Raw genomic sequence first — 14,311 nt, 5'->3', positions numbered from 1 at the left:
GTCAACAGAACGTTCCCATACGGTTCTCTGATTGTCATATAAACGTCCCCGTTATTACTTTAACAACGTTACAAAGAGGACATGGCAGATCTGCTTATTTTTTCAAAATAAACTACCACAAAAAGGGATCAAATCTGCTATGAAGATTGAAAATTGTTGTATTGTACTGTATATTCTATAGATGACATTTAATTGAAAAATAAGCACGTTATTGTATAAATAAACAACTTTTGTTCTGTTTGATGTGTTTTGAAAAGTAACACATCCAACAGAACGAATTGTTTATTTATTTTACAATAGCAAAATGGTATAAAAAACATAATTGTCAAGTGAATGGGTCATATAACTACACAATGAGTTTTAAATTCATTATTTAAAATTAATGATATTTCAAATTGTTAAATGTTATAATGTTTATTTAAATGCTGCGTGCCTTTTGACGTGTTCTATGGTTTCAATGGGCGTGCGCGTAAACATTGAGTCGCAATTCAAAGACAGGAGCGCGCGTGAACAGATGGAAACCATGGAAACAAGGAAACCTCATCAACTGTCAAACAGCAAAACTAGCGTCTCTCACTGTTGTTTTCTCTGCTTTCAGGTAAGTTTAGTTACCAAAATCACACAAATAATACATACAAACCTTCCTGATATATGTCTTACGTGTAATTGATACACTTCTGTTGAATATTTACTTTATAGAAATGGTTTTGTGTCTTCGAAAAAGTCCGTTAGCATCTCCGTTTTCAGAAGAGCTAACTTTAGCAGCTATAAGTTTACGTTACAATTGAGCTCTTGTTTTACATAAGTTTGGGTTTTTAACCACATTTGTGTGTTGATAACAGTTTTTAAAAGTTTTGTTTTGCTGGTAATTTGTCAGTGGTGGTGGGAAGTAAGCTTTTATTTAACCTGAAATAATTCAATGTAACGTACTGTTAATGACGTCACTTAAGATTGATAATAAGTGATTTCAGGAGGAACAGAAAAAAACCTTCACAACAAAGGGGGAATTATTGTTTAATCATGATAACAATTTCATATGCGTTTTTTGCACAATATATTACCTTAAGATTTTTTATATATATTCTTTATCTTTTCTGCATTTTTATCTCTGCTCTAGCTTGCTTCCTTGTAATAAACCCTTTGTTCTTTTGTAAATTCTATGTGCTAACATTGTTGGCTCTGTGACACATTGCATGTTATTTTCTAGAAGATCATCATGCTGGTTGGCCTGCTGCACCCCCTGTCCAAGACAATCTCATTCTCCACGGCTATGAACTCGACTAGTAAGCAAAACTTCAAACATAAGTTACTGTTCAATTGTTGTGGGTCTGCACTCTGTAGGATTTATACTTTTGAATGAAGTCACACACTTTAAAATCATTAACCCCAGTTTTTTTCAGGGAGATTGTCCTTGAGAAGCCAGTAAGCTAAATAATAGGCGGCAAATATAATGTTATAAAAATGGTCATAGTTATAATAATTCATTTAACTATTATTATAACAGGATAATGGTCATTGGTATATATATATATATATATATATATATTTATTTTTATTTTTTTCTCTTGGTGTGTTTTTAATTATGTTAGCCAATGAGACAGACATCATACTGTCCAACTCAAAGGTATTTTTTATGTAGTTTTTTTTTCTGATAAATACTGAAATTCTTTTTACTTTCAAAAGCTGAATTCAGGAAATCGACAACTTTAGGCACGCAAGTTATTTTTCACAGATATCTGTCCAGTTTACTCATGGCTCATACTCTTAGCCTTTAAAATGTTTGAATGTATATCTGCAATACATTATCAGGGGGTAAAGATATCATTAGAGTTTTTAAAGTTATGGCTATGCTCTTGTTACCAGATGAGATGTCAATCATTTGACCCTGTGATTCTTCAGGACAAGATCTTGATGCCATCCACACTGAACATGACATCGTACATGACGAAGGTGAGTTTCACAATAGCTGCCACTATCACAAACCAAGAGACCGAACACAACAGGCCTTCATCCATATGAACTCACCCATGCATAGGAATAGGTTCCGAAACCCGGTATTAAACATTAAACGGGGGCCAAATTAAGGAAGACCGCAGTATCGATAAGCTCAGATGTTTTCGGTTCTGCTGACGGTACTGAAGAAACTACACACACTATTAGACATTGTCTTGCAAATTCTGTGAGGATTAGGAGGGGTGTTTTAAACAGTCTTCATACAACATGTGTTTTCCAGGCTGGTTGTTTGTCATTTTGTAAGACTAGGGAGAGGCTGTACCTCAGTAAAGACTTATTTTACATTCGATAATTCAATTTCCGTACCTGATAAGTTAGATTTTCCTAAAAAAAAACATCATGCACTGCTTATTTCAATTGTATTTTTCTTCTTTTGAATTTATCTATGCTTGTAATTTGTTTATAATTTTCAATGCAGATTCACTCTAAATAAATAATCTCTTGAAATTTGTTTTTATATCGCAATATATATAGCAGCAGATAAACAAAATAGATATTTTATTTAAGGTTTTCAATATTGTCCTGCCGTAATATTTAGCATTTAACCTAACTCTAATTTTTTATTGAACGTGGAATGATAATTTGTGATACCAGATGAGATGTATGCATGATAGATTTTGAACTGTACTATTTTTTTTTATTGCAGGTTTTCTGGAATCCACAGCGGAAGGGATCAAGGCATGAGATGTTGGCTTGGACAGATGTACCTGTACACCACACCGACCTCTGCTTTTGGATGGATGGCTGATTACTATCATGTTCTGTATAAGTTTTATAATAGCAAAACTGAGCACCTTCGACAGTGGTAGATGTAAAGTAGTCAGACATCAGTACATTTAAAGTCACAGAGAGAAAGTTTTTTATATAAGTATAAAACAATTTTTTGGCACCATTATACACCAAGAAATGTGCATAATTGGCCAAATTGATAATGTTTATCAACAAAAATATGACCCTATGAGTTTGCTAATTTGTAGAATAGGACACACACACACACACTCTCTCTCTCTCTCACACACACACACACACACCACACACACACTGTATATATTTAATAGTTATTTAATTAAATATATTTCAGTTTTTTCTTTTTACTTGTTGTTCATAATTTACATAACATTAAATTAACATAAATCTTTGTCTTGTCCTAATATTATTTACTGTTGATTTATTACGCCTATGCATGATCACATTATTATTAATTCATAATCTGATTTTTGATTACACAAAATAAATAAATAAATAACGAATCTCTGCTTTGTATTGTATCTTTGAATGTGTTAAAACGTTAAATGCATGCTTATTCCTGATTAAGGTTCTTCAAGAACAAATTTGAAAAAGTTTCTGCATTCTAGTTTGTTTACCTACAGGTCTTTGACAACACTGGAGACGGGCTTAGAACGTTCTGGGAACGTCACATATCCAAATAAAACATTGGTCCCCTAAACGTTCTGAGAACGTCCCGAATGTTCTGTGAAGGTCGCAAAATAACGTCCTCTGACCCTTTAAAGAACTCCACATCATGACCGTCTCCGAACGTTCCCGAAACGTTACTAGGCAACGTGTTCGACACCAGTGGGGACGTTCTGAGAACGTCCCGAATGTTCCGTGAAGGTCGCAAAATAACGTCCTCCGAACCTTTAAAGAACTCCACATCATGACCGTCTCCGAACGTTCCCGAAACGTTACTGGGCAACGTGTTTGACACCAGTGGGGACGTTCTGAGAACGTTCTGGGAACATCACATTTCCAAATAAAACATGGTCCCCTAAACGTTCTGAGAACGTCCCGAATGTTCCGTGAAGGTCGCAAAATAACGTCCTCCGAACCTTTAAAGAACTCCACATCATGACCGTCTCCGAACGTTCCCGGAACGTTACTAGGCGACGTCCTTGACACCAGTGGGGACGTTCTGAGAACGTCCTGGGAACGTAACATTCTTAGCTGGGAAATGTGTGCCACAACTTTCGCGGCAACGCTGCTATTGAGTTGGTTTGTTTTGGCTCACTTAACGTACGCTTGCTAGTGAGTTAGCTTTCCAGAGTCGCAGTCGTCGCTAGGTTGCTAATTAGCACGGAGGGTCGCATTCAAACGCATTACTTGTAGCTGCGTATATATTTGCGTCAGCTTGCTTTATTTTGCAATCCAGACGTCAGTAGCGCAACTTAAAGGTTGTAACGTTTGTTGTTGAACAGTTGAAAAAAATACTGCGAGTGAGTTGAATGGGCTTAATAGTGTCTACTACTAAAGGCATTACAGTGGGTGTTGTTTTGAGCCTCCTCGGCTCAGATGTCATGAATGGCAGGCAAGCGGTGACCGTGGCTGCATGCGTCTATAAGAAGTCAAACAATATCAGCCAGGGGATACTTTTAACACGAGTTCATGTATGAAAATGTTCATGATCAACCTGCAAATTATCATTATGCAAGTCTGTGATCATGTGGCGACAGTTCCTACTACTGCACCAATCGGACGTTTTAAGTTGTCAGTCAGAAGTTTGTGTATGGTTGTGATGTGAATTCACATACGTTGGCTATTTTGTCTTTTATGGCAACATTAAACTATTTTAATGGATCTCAGTGTTTAAAAATAATAATTTCAAAACCACAAATGACTGCACGTTGCACCCACAAAACGTTACCTGATATGCCAATGTCTGACCTGTTTGGATTCAGGTATTGCGAGATGTCGTTTTTCATTGATTTCACGGGTTGCTAAATCAGAATAACACGGTTTGTTAAGACTAAATGGTGTGAATCTGTCTTGATCTGTCGTCTTATAGAGCGGAGAGATGTCTTGAGTGACATCGCAATATTGTACTTTACACGTTGAACACACCTGACGTTATTGTTTATAAAACTTATCGCCTAGGTCTATATATATATATAAAGTTCTATATAGACCTCAAACTTGATCATACATACTGTATTCTCACATAAAGCCATACTGTATAGTACATGTCAACTGCTTGATTGTTTTTATCGTTTTAAAATGTAAATATTATTCCTCAGACTCCGCTGTCATCTTGAATGCGACTATAAAGCATTAAGATATTATAAACAGCAACTTTATGATCTTTTTGTAAAGCTGCCTTGAAACAATGTGTATTCTAAGCGCTATGCCTTGCCTTGACCAAAGATTGTCTTGACCACATTCAGTACATTCACGTAACTTACGCACAGTTACGTATTTGGACAAAATACAATCAAAACACAATAGTGTAGTCTTTCAAAAACGCAGATGTGATCGAACTCATTATTATAATGCTGTTTCTGTAGGGTTGTATTGCTGTTCAGGCTAGAGTTTACGAGCATAACACTAGACCTCACTATCGTAACAAATTACTTTGCGAGTCGAGGGAGGCAGGCACTAGTATGAGAGAACCTACATATAAGATTTGAGTAAATAATTTATTCATCTTGGAACAAGCGCTTTGTTGTCTCTACGGCAGCCTTTTGTTCAAATGACTGTTCACATTTGCTTTGAATTGTGGTAATAACGGTCGCCCTTTGAACGGGAACTTAATTAAAACACGGTCATGTTCATTTATTGTGAGCAATATTAAGGGAGGCATTGTTTTCTGATACAGGAGAGAAATACAGTTATATACATTTATTTAAAAAAAAAAAAGGTACGTCCCCCGATGTGATTTGTGTACGGTGACTCTCAAAGCTCAGGTCAGTGCGGCAGAGGTACTTATTGAAGATGGGGGACGGTAGAATGAATAAGCAGTGTGAATAGGTTTGTAAAATGGCGACGGAGATTGTGTGAGAACTGGTGTGTCAGACAGCTGCTCACCTAGAGCACCCATTTGAATGCCTATTGTTTTTCTTACTTTGCTTACCAAGTGTTGTTTTAACCCTTATGTACACCTGCCATCTATTTTTGTTTTGTTTAGTTGTTTAATGATTGACAGGAAATTTATGTGTAGTATATTTACATAAGTACTATTTATCAAGGTTTTAAAGGGACGCAAGTTCATCAAACATGTCCAGAAGAGGTATAGAGCAGATTCAAGCCTGAATGATTTGACAGAATTATGACATTTGACTGATTTCTGCCATTCATATCTTAATGGTGCAAAAGGAAAATAAGAGACTATGTTGGTTATTTTTGCAATGATGTGGTGCGCCAGAAACAGACAATCAAAATATGATAATTGGATGTATTCAAATGAAGGGAAATATTACTAGTCTGGCATATGGTTAATGCTTCTCATACAGTGGTACATCTTTGTGTGTTGATGAAGGCAGGCTGTTTTGAGTTGAGTTTTACATATTGCACAAATGTCTGGCTCACAGGTTTGTTTTCACTCATTGTTTTGCACAATCAAATCTCCCCTTTGCGGATTAGCTGTATGCAAAATGGTTGTTCATATCAGCATAATTGACTGCATGTGTCATTCAATTTCTTTGTGTTGGCTATTAGTAAATATCTTTTTTCACCTTTTTTTAAAGGTATGGACGTGTGGAGAGTGTCAAGGTCCTCCCAAAACGTGGATCGGAGGGTGGAGTGGCAGCTTTTGTGGATTTTGTGGACATTAAGAGTGCTCAGAAAGCTCATAATTCTGTCAACAAGATGGGGGACAGGGACCTACGCACCGATTACAATGAGCCAGGAACTATTCCCAGTGCAGCTCGAGGCCTGGATGATAGCCTGTCCATAGCCACTCGTGGGCGGGATGTTTCAGGGTTCACAAGGGGGGCGGGGGGCCCTGTGTATGTGCCCCCTGTGTCACTCCACAGCAGAGAGGGACGCTTTGAACGCAGACTAGACGGGTAAGTGGACATAGTTTTTCTGAAGGCAGGGGGACCATTCGTTTCTTGTAACTCATCTCTCCCTCCCAATTATTTCCGTCATTAATTGGGCTAATTTATTGTTTTGGGGGCGGGGGACATGTGGGAAATTAAGTGAACACACTGGAGGGTAGTGATTTGGGCATCACGCTTTGATGGTTGAGGTCTGTCATCGTTTACCGTGTAAAGATGAGGCAATTTTGAAGTTTGTCAAAGCATGGTGAACATGCATCGAAATTCATAATCATTATGTAGAGCTTAGCGTGCCTCTGCATGGGGATTCTCTCAGAGTTGGATATCGCTGCGAAGAGAATCCAGGGCATGTTTCGGATATCAAAATATTTCCGGATTTCTGGAAGCGAGAGTGCATCCGTGACCGCAGCCTTACCTGGAATTTGCCCTATTCTGGAGTACTGTGCCGCCCAAGGTGGATTAATGTCTTACCTCATGTTTTTTACTCTGTTATTGTAACACGATTACAGTGTTGATCAATTAAGACCCATTGATTGGTAATTGGATTAATGAAATGGGTGGTTTAGGATCAGTTCTTTCCCTTCGATGATCTGGAACGCTCTGGATGATGTTCTGTGGATTCTTAATCACACTGGATTAATATTACCCAATGACAAGGATATTTTATCACTACAAATTCTTTTCTCTCTTTTTTTCGGGATTATTTGTGGTGTTAGGGTTTTGCTGTTAATTACATGGGAGACTTCTGCCATTGATCAACATGGTAGAATGTGACAGAAACACAGTGAGCAAATCTGTTTATTTATTCATCACTTATTTATAGACCATTTAAGTTCATTTTTGCTTTTTTTTCCCTAAATGTTGAAGAAAAAAAGAATGGATTTAAAGTAGTTAATATTTCTCCTGAAGAATTAACTGATTTTTGGATCCATAAAGTGGATGGAGGGATTGCTGTTGTGGGTTTGAAGACGTCTCGCTTTGGATGTGAAATATCCCAGTGGATTACAAATCCCCATGCAGGATCTGGAAATACAGCAGACTGTGGATACATTATAGCTAAGATGAAAGTCGTTTTTTTTCCTAATGGACTATTCCAATGCCAATGGATTTACTGATCTTTTTTTCCAAACATCAATGAAGATTCCACTGGGATATGTAAAACATTGATCGAACACCCATGTTTTCTGAGTTGACTTGGATTATTAACATCACAGCGGTTAGAACACTGGTACCTTGTTCTGATGGGATATCTGGAAAGTGAGCAGTTTTCAGTCGTAAGGAGTTGGCGGGATAAGATTAAAATGTATTTTTTAACTGCACTGAAGATGGATTTAAAGTCTCAGAGGCATCATGTAGAACAATTTTACATTTCATATTTTTAAAAATCCACAGATACATTGAAACAGATTCAAAGGACTAATGAAAATGAAGAACAGAAGTGATGCTGTTTGAAGAACCAAATGATGGATTTATTATGTTTTTGGACTTCTTTCTCCAGCCTGTTTTTGATCTGATGGGGATCTTTGCACTGAATCTGAGTTGGACATTCTACCTCCTGACTTTTACCTCCATATGCTTTTCACATATCGATATTTTTTTTTTTTAAATGCATGGAATTTTTTTTGGCCGAACTATTCTGTTGGATCCTCAAAGATAAGGATTACTTCGTTGGTTTTTTTTGTCTTACCATTTTTTCATTCTACATTTTTAACCCCCTTTTTTGCTCACAAAGTTCTGTCTCCCTAAATTGTATTTGGAATTGTAGGTCGGGTTACCGCTGTCTGAAAAGGTTGGTATGTTCTGCCCTGTGTATATTAGCTGTTCTCTAACCCCTAGTTTGATCCCCTGTCTTTTTTCCATCTCCCACTAACAGATGTAGCTGTTAAACAGGCTGTTTTTAGTAGCTTGTTGGCATTTTGCAGATTTTTACCTCACTTTGCTGTCCCTTTCCTGATTCTCACTCTCTTTCACACTCCCTGGCTTTTTGCCTCTCTGCTTTACCTACGTGAATAATTTGAATAGTGTTTGAGGCATGTTACGAAAAATAAAAGGTTCAAATGATTTTAAAGATACAGCAAAGCTGACCAAACACATTACAGCTCTATGGAAGTGGAGGAGATGGCAAATGAGCTGTGGAGTGTTGTGATGCAATGTTTCACCACTGTTTGTCAGTTCTTGTGGAAATTACAGGAGTGGACTATATGTATACTATTGTAAAGGTTGATCACAGTCAAGTTACACAGCTGGCTTTCACTTAACAAAAGCATCTTTTTCTAATAGAAACCAAACAAATTAACTAGGTCAGATTTGTTGATACATGCTCACTATCACTCACTGTCAATGACTAACAAATACTTATTCTGGAGAAGCTTTATCTCAAGCTTTAAATTTAACTTATAATTTATTATCTTTTAGTGCTTGTAAATGAGAGAATTCACTTGCATTATAAATAGCTAACATATTAATTCATACATTTGCTATGTTGCTTGGCAACCATGCAGTTATTAATTGGTTTTCTGAAGAACAAACGTAATGCTGTTACTGTATGAAGAACCACATCATTATTATTAATAAATGTAGCTATTGGTGGCTCTGTTGTGAGGTTAAGGGGACTTTAGGCAAAATGCTTCTTGTGCCTAAGAAAACTACACTTGTAATAGACTAGACTCATTATTGCACATTAAAATTTTCCTTTCACACACTGAAGACTTTTGAAGTTCGAAAATGTAAATTAGATAATCACTTTTATTTGTAATCTAATAACTGTAAGTACCTAATGGTTTATCAATGAAAAAACTACAGTAGTCGGATGTGTTTTATTAAATTAACAGAATTCACCAGTCTAAAAATGTAATTATGTTACTGCTTATTTCCCAGCAATTTGAAAATATCTCTAGCTATTTGACTGGAGAAAGGTTGCAGAATGGTTGCAGTTATGTTTTAATAGTTTGAATAGGGTTATAAGTATAAAAATGCAATCTTCATTCTTCAGGCATTAGTGTATCATAGCATCCCCTTCACTCATTTCCCTTTCTTTAGGGTTTATATTGTTGAAAAACATGAAAAACATGGTTTAGATTCACTCTCCACACGAATCATTATTCTACAGCATGACCAGAACAAATGATGTTGGACCGTATTATTGCAAAAGACTTTTATTCCAAAATAATGAGTTTTTATAACCCGTGACTAAATAAAACCCTTTGATTTTATTCTTTGAGAATGATTTCATTTTATTCATTAAACTTCATTCTTGTTACTTAATAAAAAAAAACACACAAACTGAAGCAGTAATATGCAGTCAAGCTATCATGAGGGAAGTAGGAGGTATAGAATTTGTAATCAAAATGCATATTTGATTTATTTCATGGTCATATAGGATAAAATAATGGCATCTAATTGGTCAAAAAAATCTAACTTATTTTTTAGCTAGGGTATAATGAAAATTACAAAACCAGTAGTTTTATGCATGAAAAAGAAATCAAGTTCACTTCTAAGAAATTGTAAACTGCCATTATGTAAAATAAATGATTCTCTGGCTTTTTTCCACCTCTACCCCTGTGTAACTTGGAATGTGACTGACCATGGCATGCATGACTTTTGTCATGCATATTTTTCTTCCCCTTTGTTTTCATTATAGATTCAGTATGATTTCAGAAAATGCAAAAAGAGTACATTTTTAGAGTATAAAAAGAGACAGTAACCCCCCCCCCCCCACCCCCAAGTTGTCCTGACCTGGTATCAATGTGTGGATTGAATGCTACATTATAAGGAAAAATCTAAGACAGCATCTTTCCAAAATGCACTTGCAGTCTGTTTTGATTAAATCACTTCTTCAACGCATGTCACTTGATTTGTATACCTGTCAGGGATGATAATAACATTCATATCATTCTTTCCATTTTTCTTTGCCATCCTCCATCCCTTTCCTTGTCATGTAGGGCTGCGGACAGTCGGGAGCGATCTTATGATCACAGTTCCTATGGACACCATGAGCGTAGCAGCAGCAGCAACAGCAGTAGTTTTGATCGCCAGCGTCACTATGAGACTGATTATTACAGAGACTCTAGGGACCGGGCCCTCAGTGGAGCCAGCGGGAGTGCCAGTTCTGCCAGTGGCAGCATTGGAGGTGGCTCATCAGCAGCCAGTGTAGGTGTCGCAGGGAGCGTTGCAGGAAGCAGCAGTGCTGCTGGAAGCAGTAGCAGCACTGTCGGAGTGGGAAGTGGCGGCTCGACGCCGGGAGGCATTGTCTACTATGGTTCACGAAGCCGGAGCCCTAGTCGTTTTGAGACCACAGAGACTCGCTATGAGCCCCGTGCCCGTGAAGCTTTCACACTCGCCAGTGTGGTCCATCGGGATTTATACAGAGAAGAAAGAGGTAGACGAGGAGATAGGACATACCACCACAGTCGCAGTCGATCGCCACACTCCTCACACAATCCATCACCACAGAGGCTGGCGAGTCAGGCAGCGCGGCCGGCACGCTCCCGCAGTGGCTCAGGGTCCCGCAGTCGTTCCTCCAGCTCTGACTCCGTCAGCAGCACCAGCAGTAGTGGCAGTGGCAGGTAAGTGCTGTGATGCATCTTGTCGCATCCCATTAGTAAATTTGCATGTTGTGAAATATTTGTCAGAGCTCAACAGCAATTGTTTTGTTTGTTTTTTTTTTTTTTTGCCTGCCAATGTTTTCAAAGGCAAAGGAATCATACATTTTTATTTTTTAGCAATCTATTTTTTCGCACAGATGGTGCGAGGTCCCTCTTGGAGTTGCTCTGTTTATTTTTTATATACATTTTATAATACTACTATTATATAATTATAATACTAAGTTATTTTTCTTAAATGCAAACCTTTACGGACAAACTGAAGCTTGAGTTGCCATTGGCTAGTGGTAGGGGTGTTGAGATTAAGGAAGTGTACTTTCTTGGAGCAAATACAATTAAAGACAAGTAAACAGTCTGTAATAAAATAAGAACAAATGATCAAACTACAAGCAATAGCACAAGCAAACAATAGAACAAAGATACACATTAAATAAACAGGTTTTTCCGGTAAATCTAACACTACTTGGACACAGATTAGGCAGATTAGGTACAGAAATTGAATAATCAAATTCCGGATAGTCTTTAGTGCATAAGTTAAATAGTCAAGGTTGACTTTGAATAGTCAAGTCAACACAAGTTTTTTGTGTTGTTGGTGTTTGGTTAACATTTAAAGTGTTGGTTTACCCAAAAATGAAATCTGTCAATATTTAGGCTACTCATGGCGTTTCAAACCCATAAGACCTTCATTCATCTTCGCAACATTAACATAACGTTAAGTTTGAACCACTGTAGTCCCATGGACTATTTTAACAATGTCCTTTTGCTTCCTTTCTGGCCCTTGAAAATTGCAATGATGTTGCTGCCTTAAGGATTCAATTGAAAATACCTCTCAGATTCAATCAAAAATACCTTAATTTGTGATGAAAGATGAAAGAAGTTCTTATTTGGTTTGGTGACACGAGGGTGATTGATTAATGACAGAAATTATTTTTTGTGTGAACTAACCCTTTAAAAACAGCTGCTGTCACTTTAAGACATAATGCACGGATCCAATATACTGATATACAGATCTTTCTCGACTGTTTACGTTCATTTAAGACATAATCAACTTTGTTCATTGGATGTTTGCCAAGACACGCATTTTGACATTTTTTTTTTTAATGAAATTAATTATCCGTTCAAGCACAAGAAGTGAAATTGTGCTCATTTCATTGATTGTGTGCCGTCAGATGCTTGCTTCGGATGTACAAGTTATTTGATTTCGAGTCTTTGCGCGCTTGAAGGTTTCAATTGGCAAGTCTTAAAAACATAGGACAGAGTCTTCACGCGGTATCGACGTATCGTATATACCGTATCGTATCTTATACGACGGATCGTAAAGCTCAGCAGGCAACAGTATTATTATCTTACTCAAGCTTATTTTTTTGTCTAGTTGCCCAGCGTGCAATTTGGTCGCATATGCGAGTGTTTAATCGCATTGTAGAGGGCAGAAATGTTACATAAATTCATGAACACATTTTAACTGGAAAACGATGGCGCATGATGCAAAACATTGGTTTGTTGTTTACATTATGAATTATGCTATCACGACTATCAAGTCATTTTTGTAATTTCCACAAAACCTGATCTGTTAGCCAGATAACATCTGTCTGACAAATCAGCAAAATTTGCACAGCAATATATTACATAATGGAAAATCAAACATTTAAGTTTGCAAGGCATAAAAATTGATTTAAAATATCAGAGAATGTAACATTTCAGTGACGAAAGCCAAGTTCCGTAAACTGGCCCAAAATTCCCTCCCGTGGGTCATCTTTATTTTTGAGCCTTGTTTCTACTGAAGATTATGCACTAAATTCTTCAGTGAGTGTAGTGTGCTTTTTCAATGTTAAAATAATTTGTTCTAAATTAATATGCCTAGACAAGAAAGCAATTAATATGTTGTGGCTTCATAGCACTTTCAGTCATTGTTGAATCATCTCAACTTTGGCTCATCCAACAGCACAAGTTAGGACAATTTGCTTGGTTGATGTAGGTCTGAGAAATCTGTTTGGAAAGTGGCACAGAAATTACATTACTTAGCATACTTCAAGTCCCACAAGATCTTTCAGAACTTGTTTAGCTATATTAGTATAAATTGCATTACAAAGGAGGTTGTGGTAGGATACTTCTCAGTTGCAAATATCTTGATCTTTAGACTCAAGCCACATGCTTGCGTAATGGCATGTCATAACCTTGTTTTCAGTGGTCTTGGTGATCACCTAGGTTTCTGAAATAGTCAGTAACCATGGATACTGATTACGAATTAAGTTGTTAGCCAGCAACAGTAAACATTCCTCTGTTGTCATTCAGCTTTCATCATTTTCACCCAGTCAGGCTTTTCAGTTGTTGGTTTTTTTTTTCTTGTTGTCTAGGATGCTTGATGCTACAGTAGGCTACTTCTAAAATGAAACCAGTGAGGTTTTTAAATAGTAAATTTTTTGTCACTTGAATTGAATAATATTGTTCTATTGATGGATCTGTGAGTGTGTTCACACTCAACCCGTAAAGATCCCGGAAAGACGCATGACGTCAGGATGAGACATGTAACATATGCACTGAAAACATGGACACATAAAGCATACCGTTCTACAAAGCTGGTGAACGATCTCAGCTTCAGCGCGGATAGTGAGGACTCCTTGGTCTTTGCTTTCTTTCCAGTTTGCAGACATTTGTTTGTCATTTCTTTGTTGATGACAAACACAAACTTTCTTCTAAGAATAAACAGAATAATACCTGTTGCGCAATTGTCCATGATTTCTCTAATAAAACAGCATTTTTTCGGTGTAAACTCTAAAAATAGATCAATCCAAAATTAATTTTTTAGAGCAAACATGTTGGAAAGCTGTTGATTCATTAGGCTGAATTATAAGCTATTTCCTCACAAAAGTGTTATATTCTGCGTAGTGAAGCCTCTCCTATGTTGACATCCATTCAAAATGTTTTATT

General features: G+C 37.0%; 1 protein-coding gene and 1 long non-coding RNA gene across 5 annotated transcripts in view; both read left to right on the top strand.

Annotated features, from left to right (window-relative positions):
• Positions 1-14,311, top strand: part of spen (spen family transcriptional repressor) — a 33,931-nt gene that overhangs the window by 917 nt on the left and 18,703 nt on the right. For 2 of the 3 annotated variants that reach the window (XM_039651613.2, XM_039651612.2), the window contains exons 2-3: positions 6,471-6,791; positions 10,724-11,347. In XM_039651613.2, coding sequence (XP_039507547.2) covers positions 6,471-6,791; positions 10,724-11,347 — 945 coding nt within the window. The other variant, XM_039651614.2, reaches the window with a different exon arrangement.
• Positions 505-3,263, top strand: LOC148970633 (uncharacterized). Of its 2 annotated transcripts, none has more exons than XR_016148149.1 (4): positions 505-598; positions 1,208-1,283; positions 1,900-1,950; positions 2,660-3,263. It is a non-coding gene; the product is annotated as an uncharacterized LOC148970633 (long non-coding RNA). The 2 variants fall into 2 exon arrangements; XR_016148150.1 differs by having other exon boundaries at positions 1,864-1,950.

This window comes from Pimephales promelas, chromosome 20 (assembly GCF_988280905.1).
Source record: "Pimephales promelas chromosome 20, fPimPro1.hap1.1, whole genome shotgun sequence".
Classification (NCBI taxonomy): domain Eukaryota; kingdom Metazoa; phylum Chordata; class Actinopteri; order Cypriniformes; family Leuciscidae; genus Pimephales; species Pimephales promelas.
The sequence above is the reverse complement of the archived record's forward strand: the minus strand, read 5'-3'. Positions and strand labels throughout refer to the sequence as shown.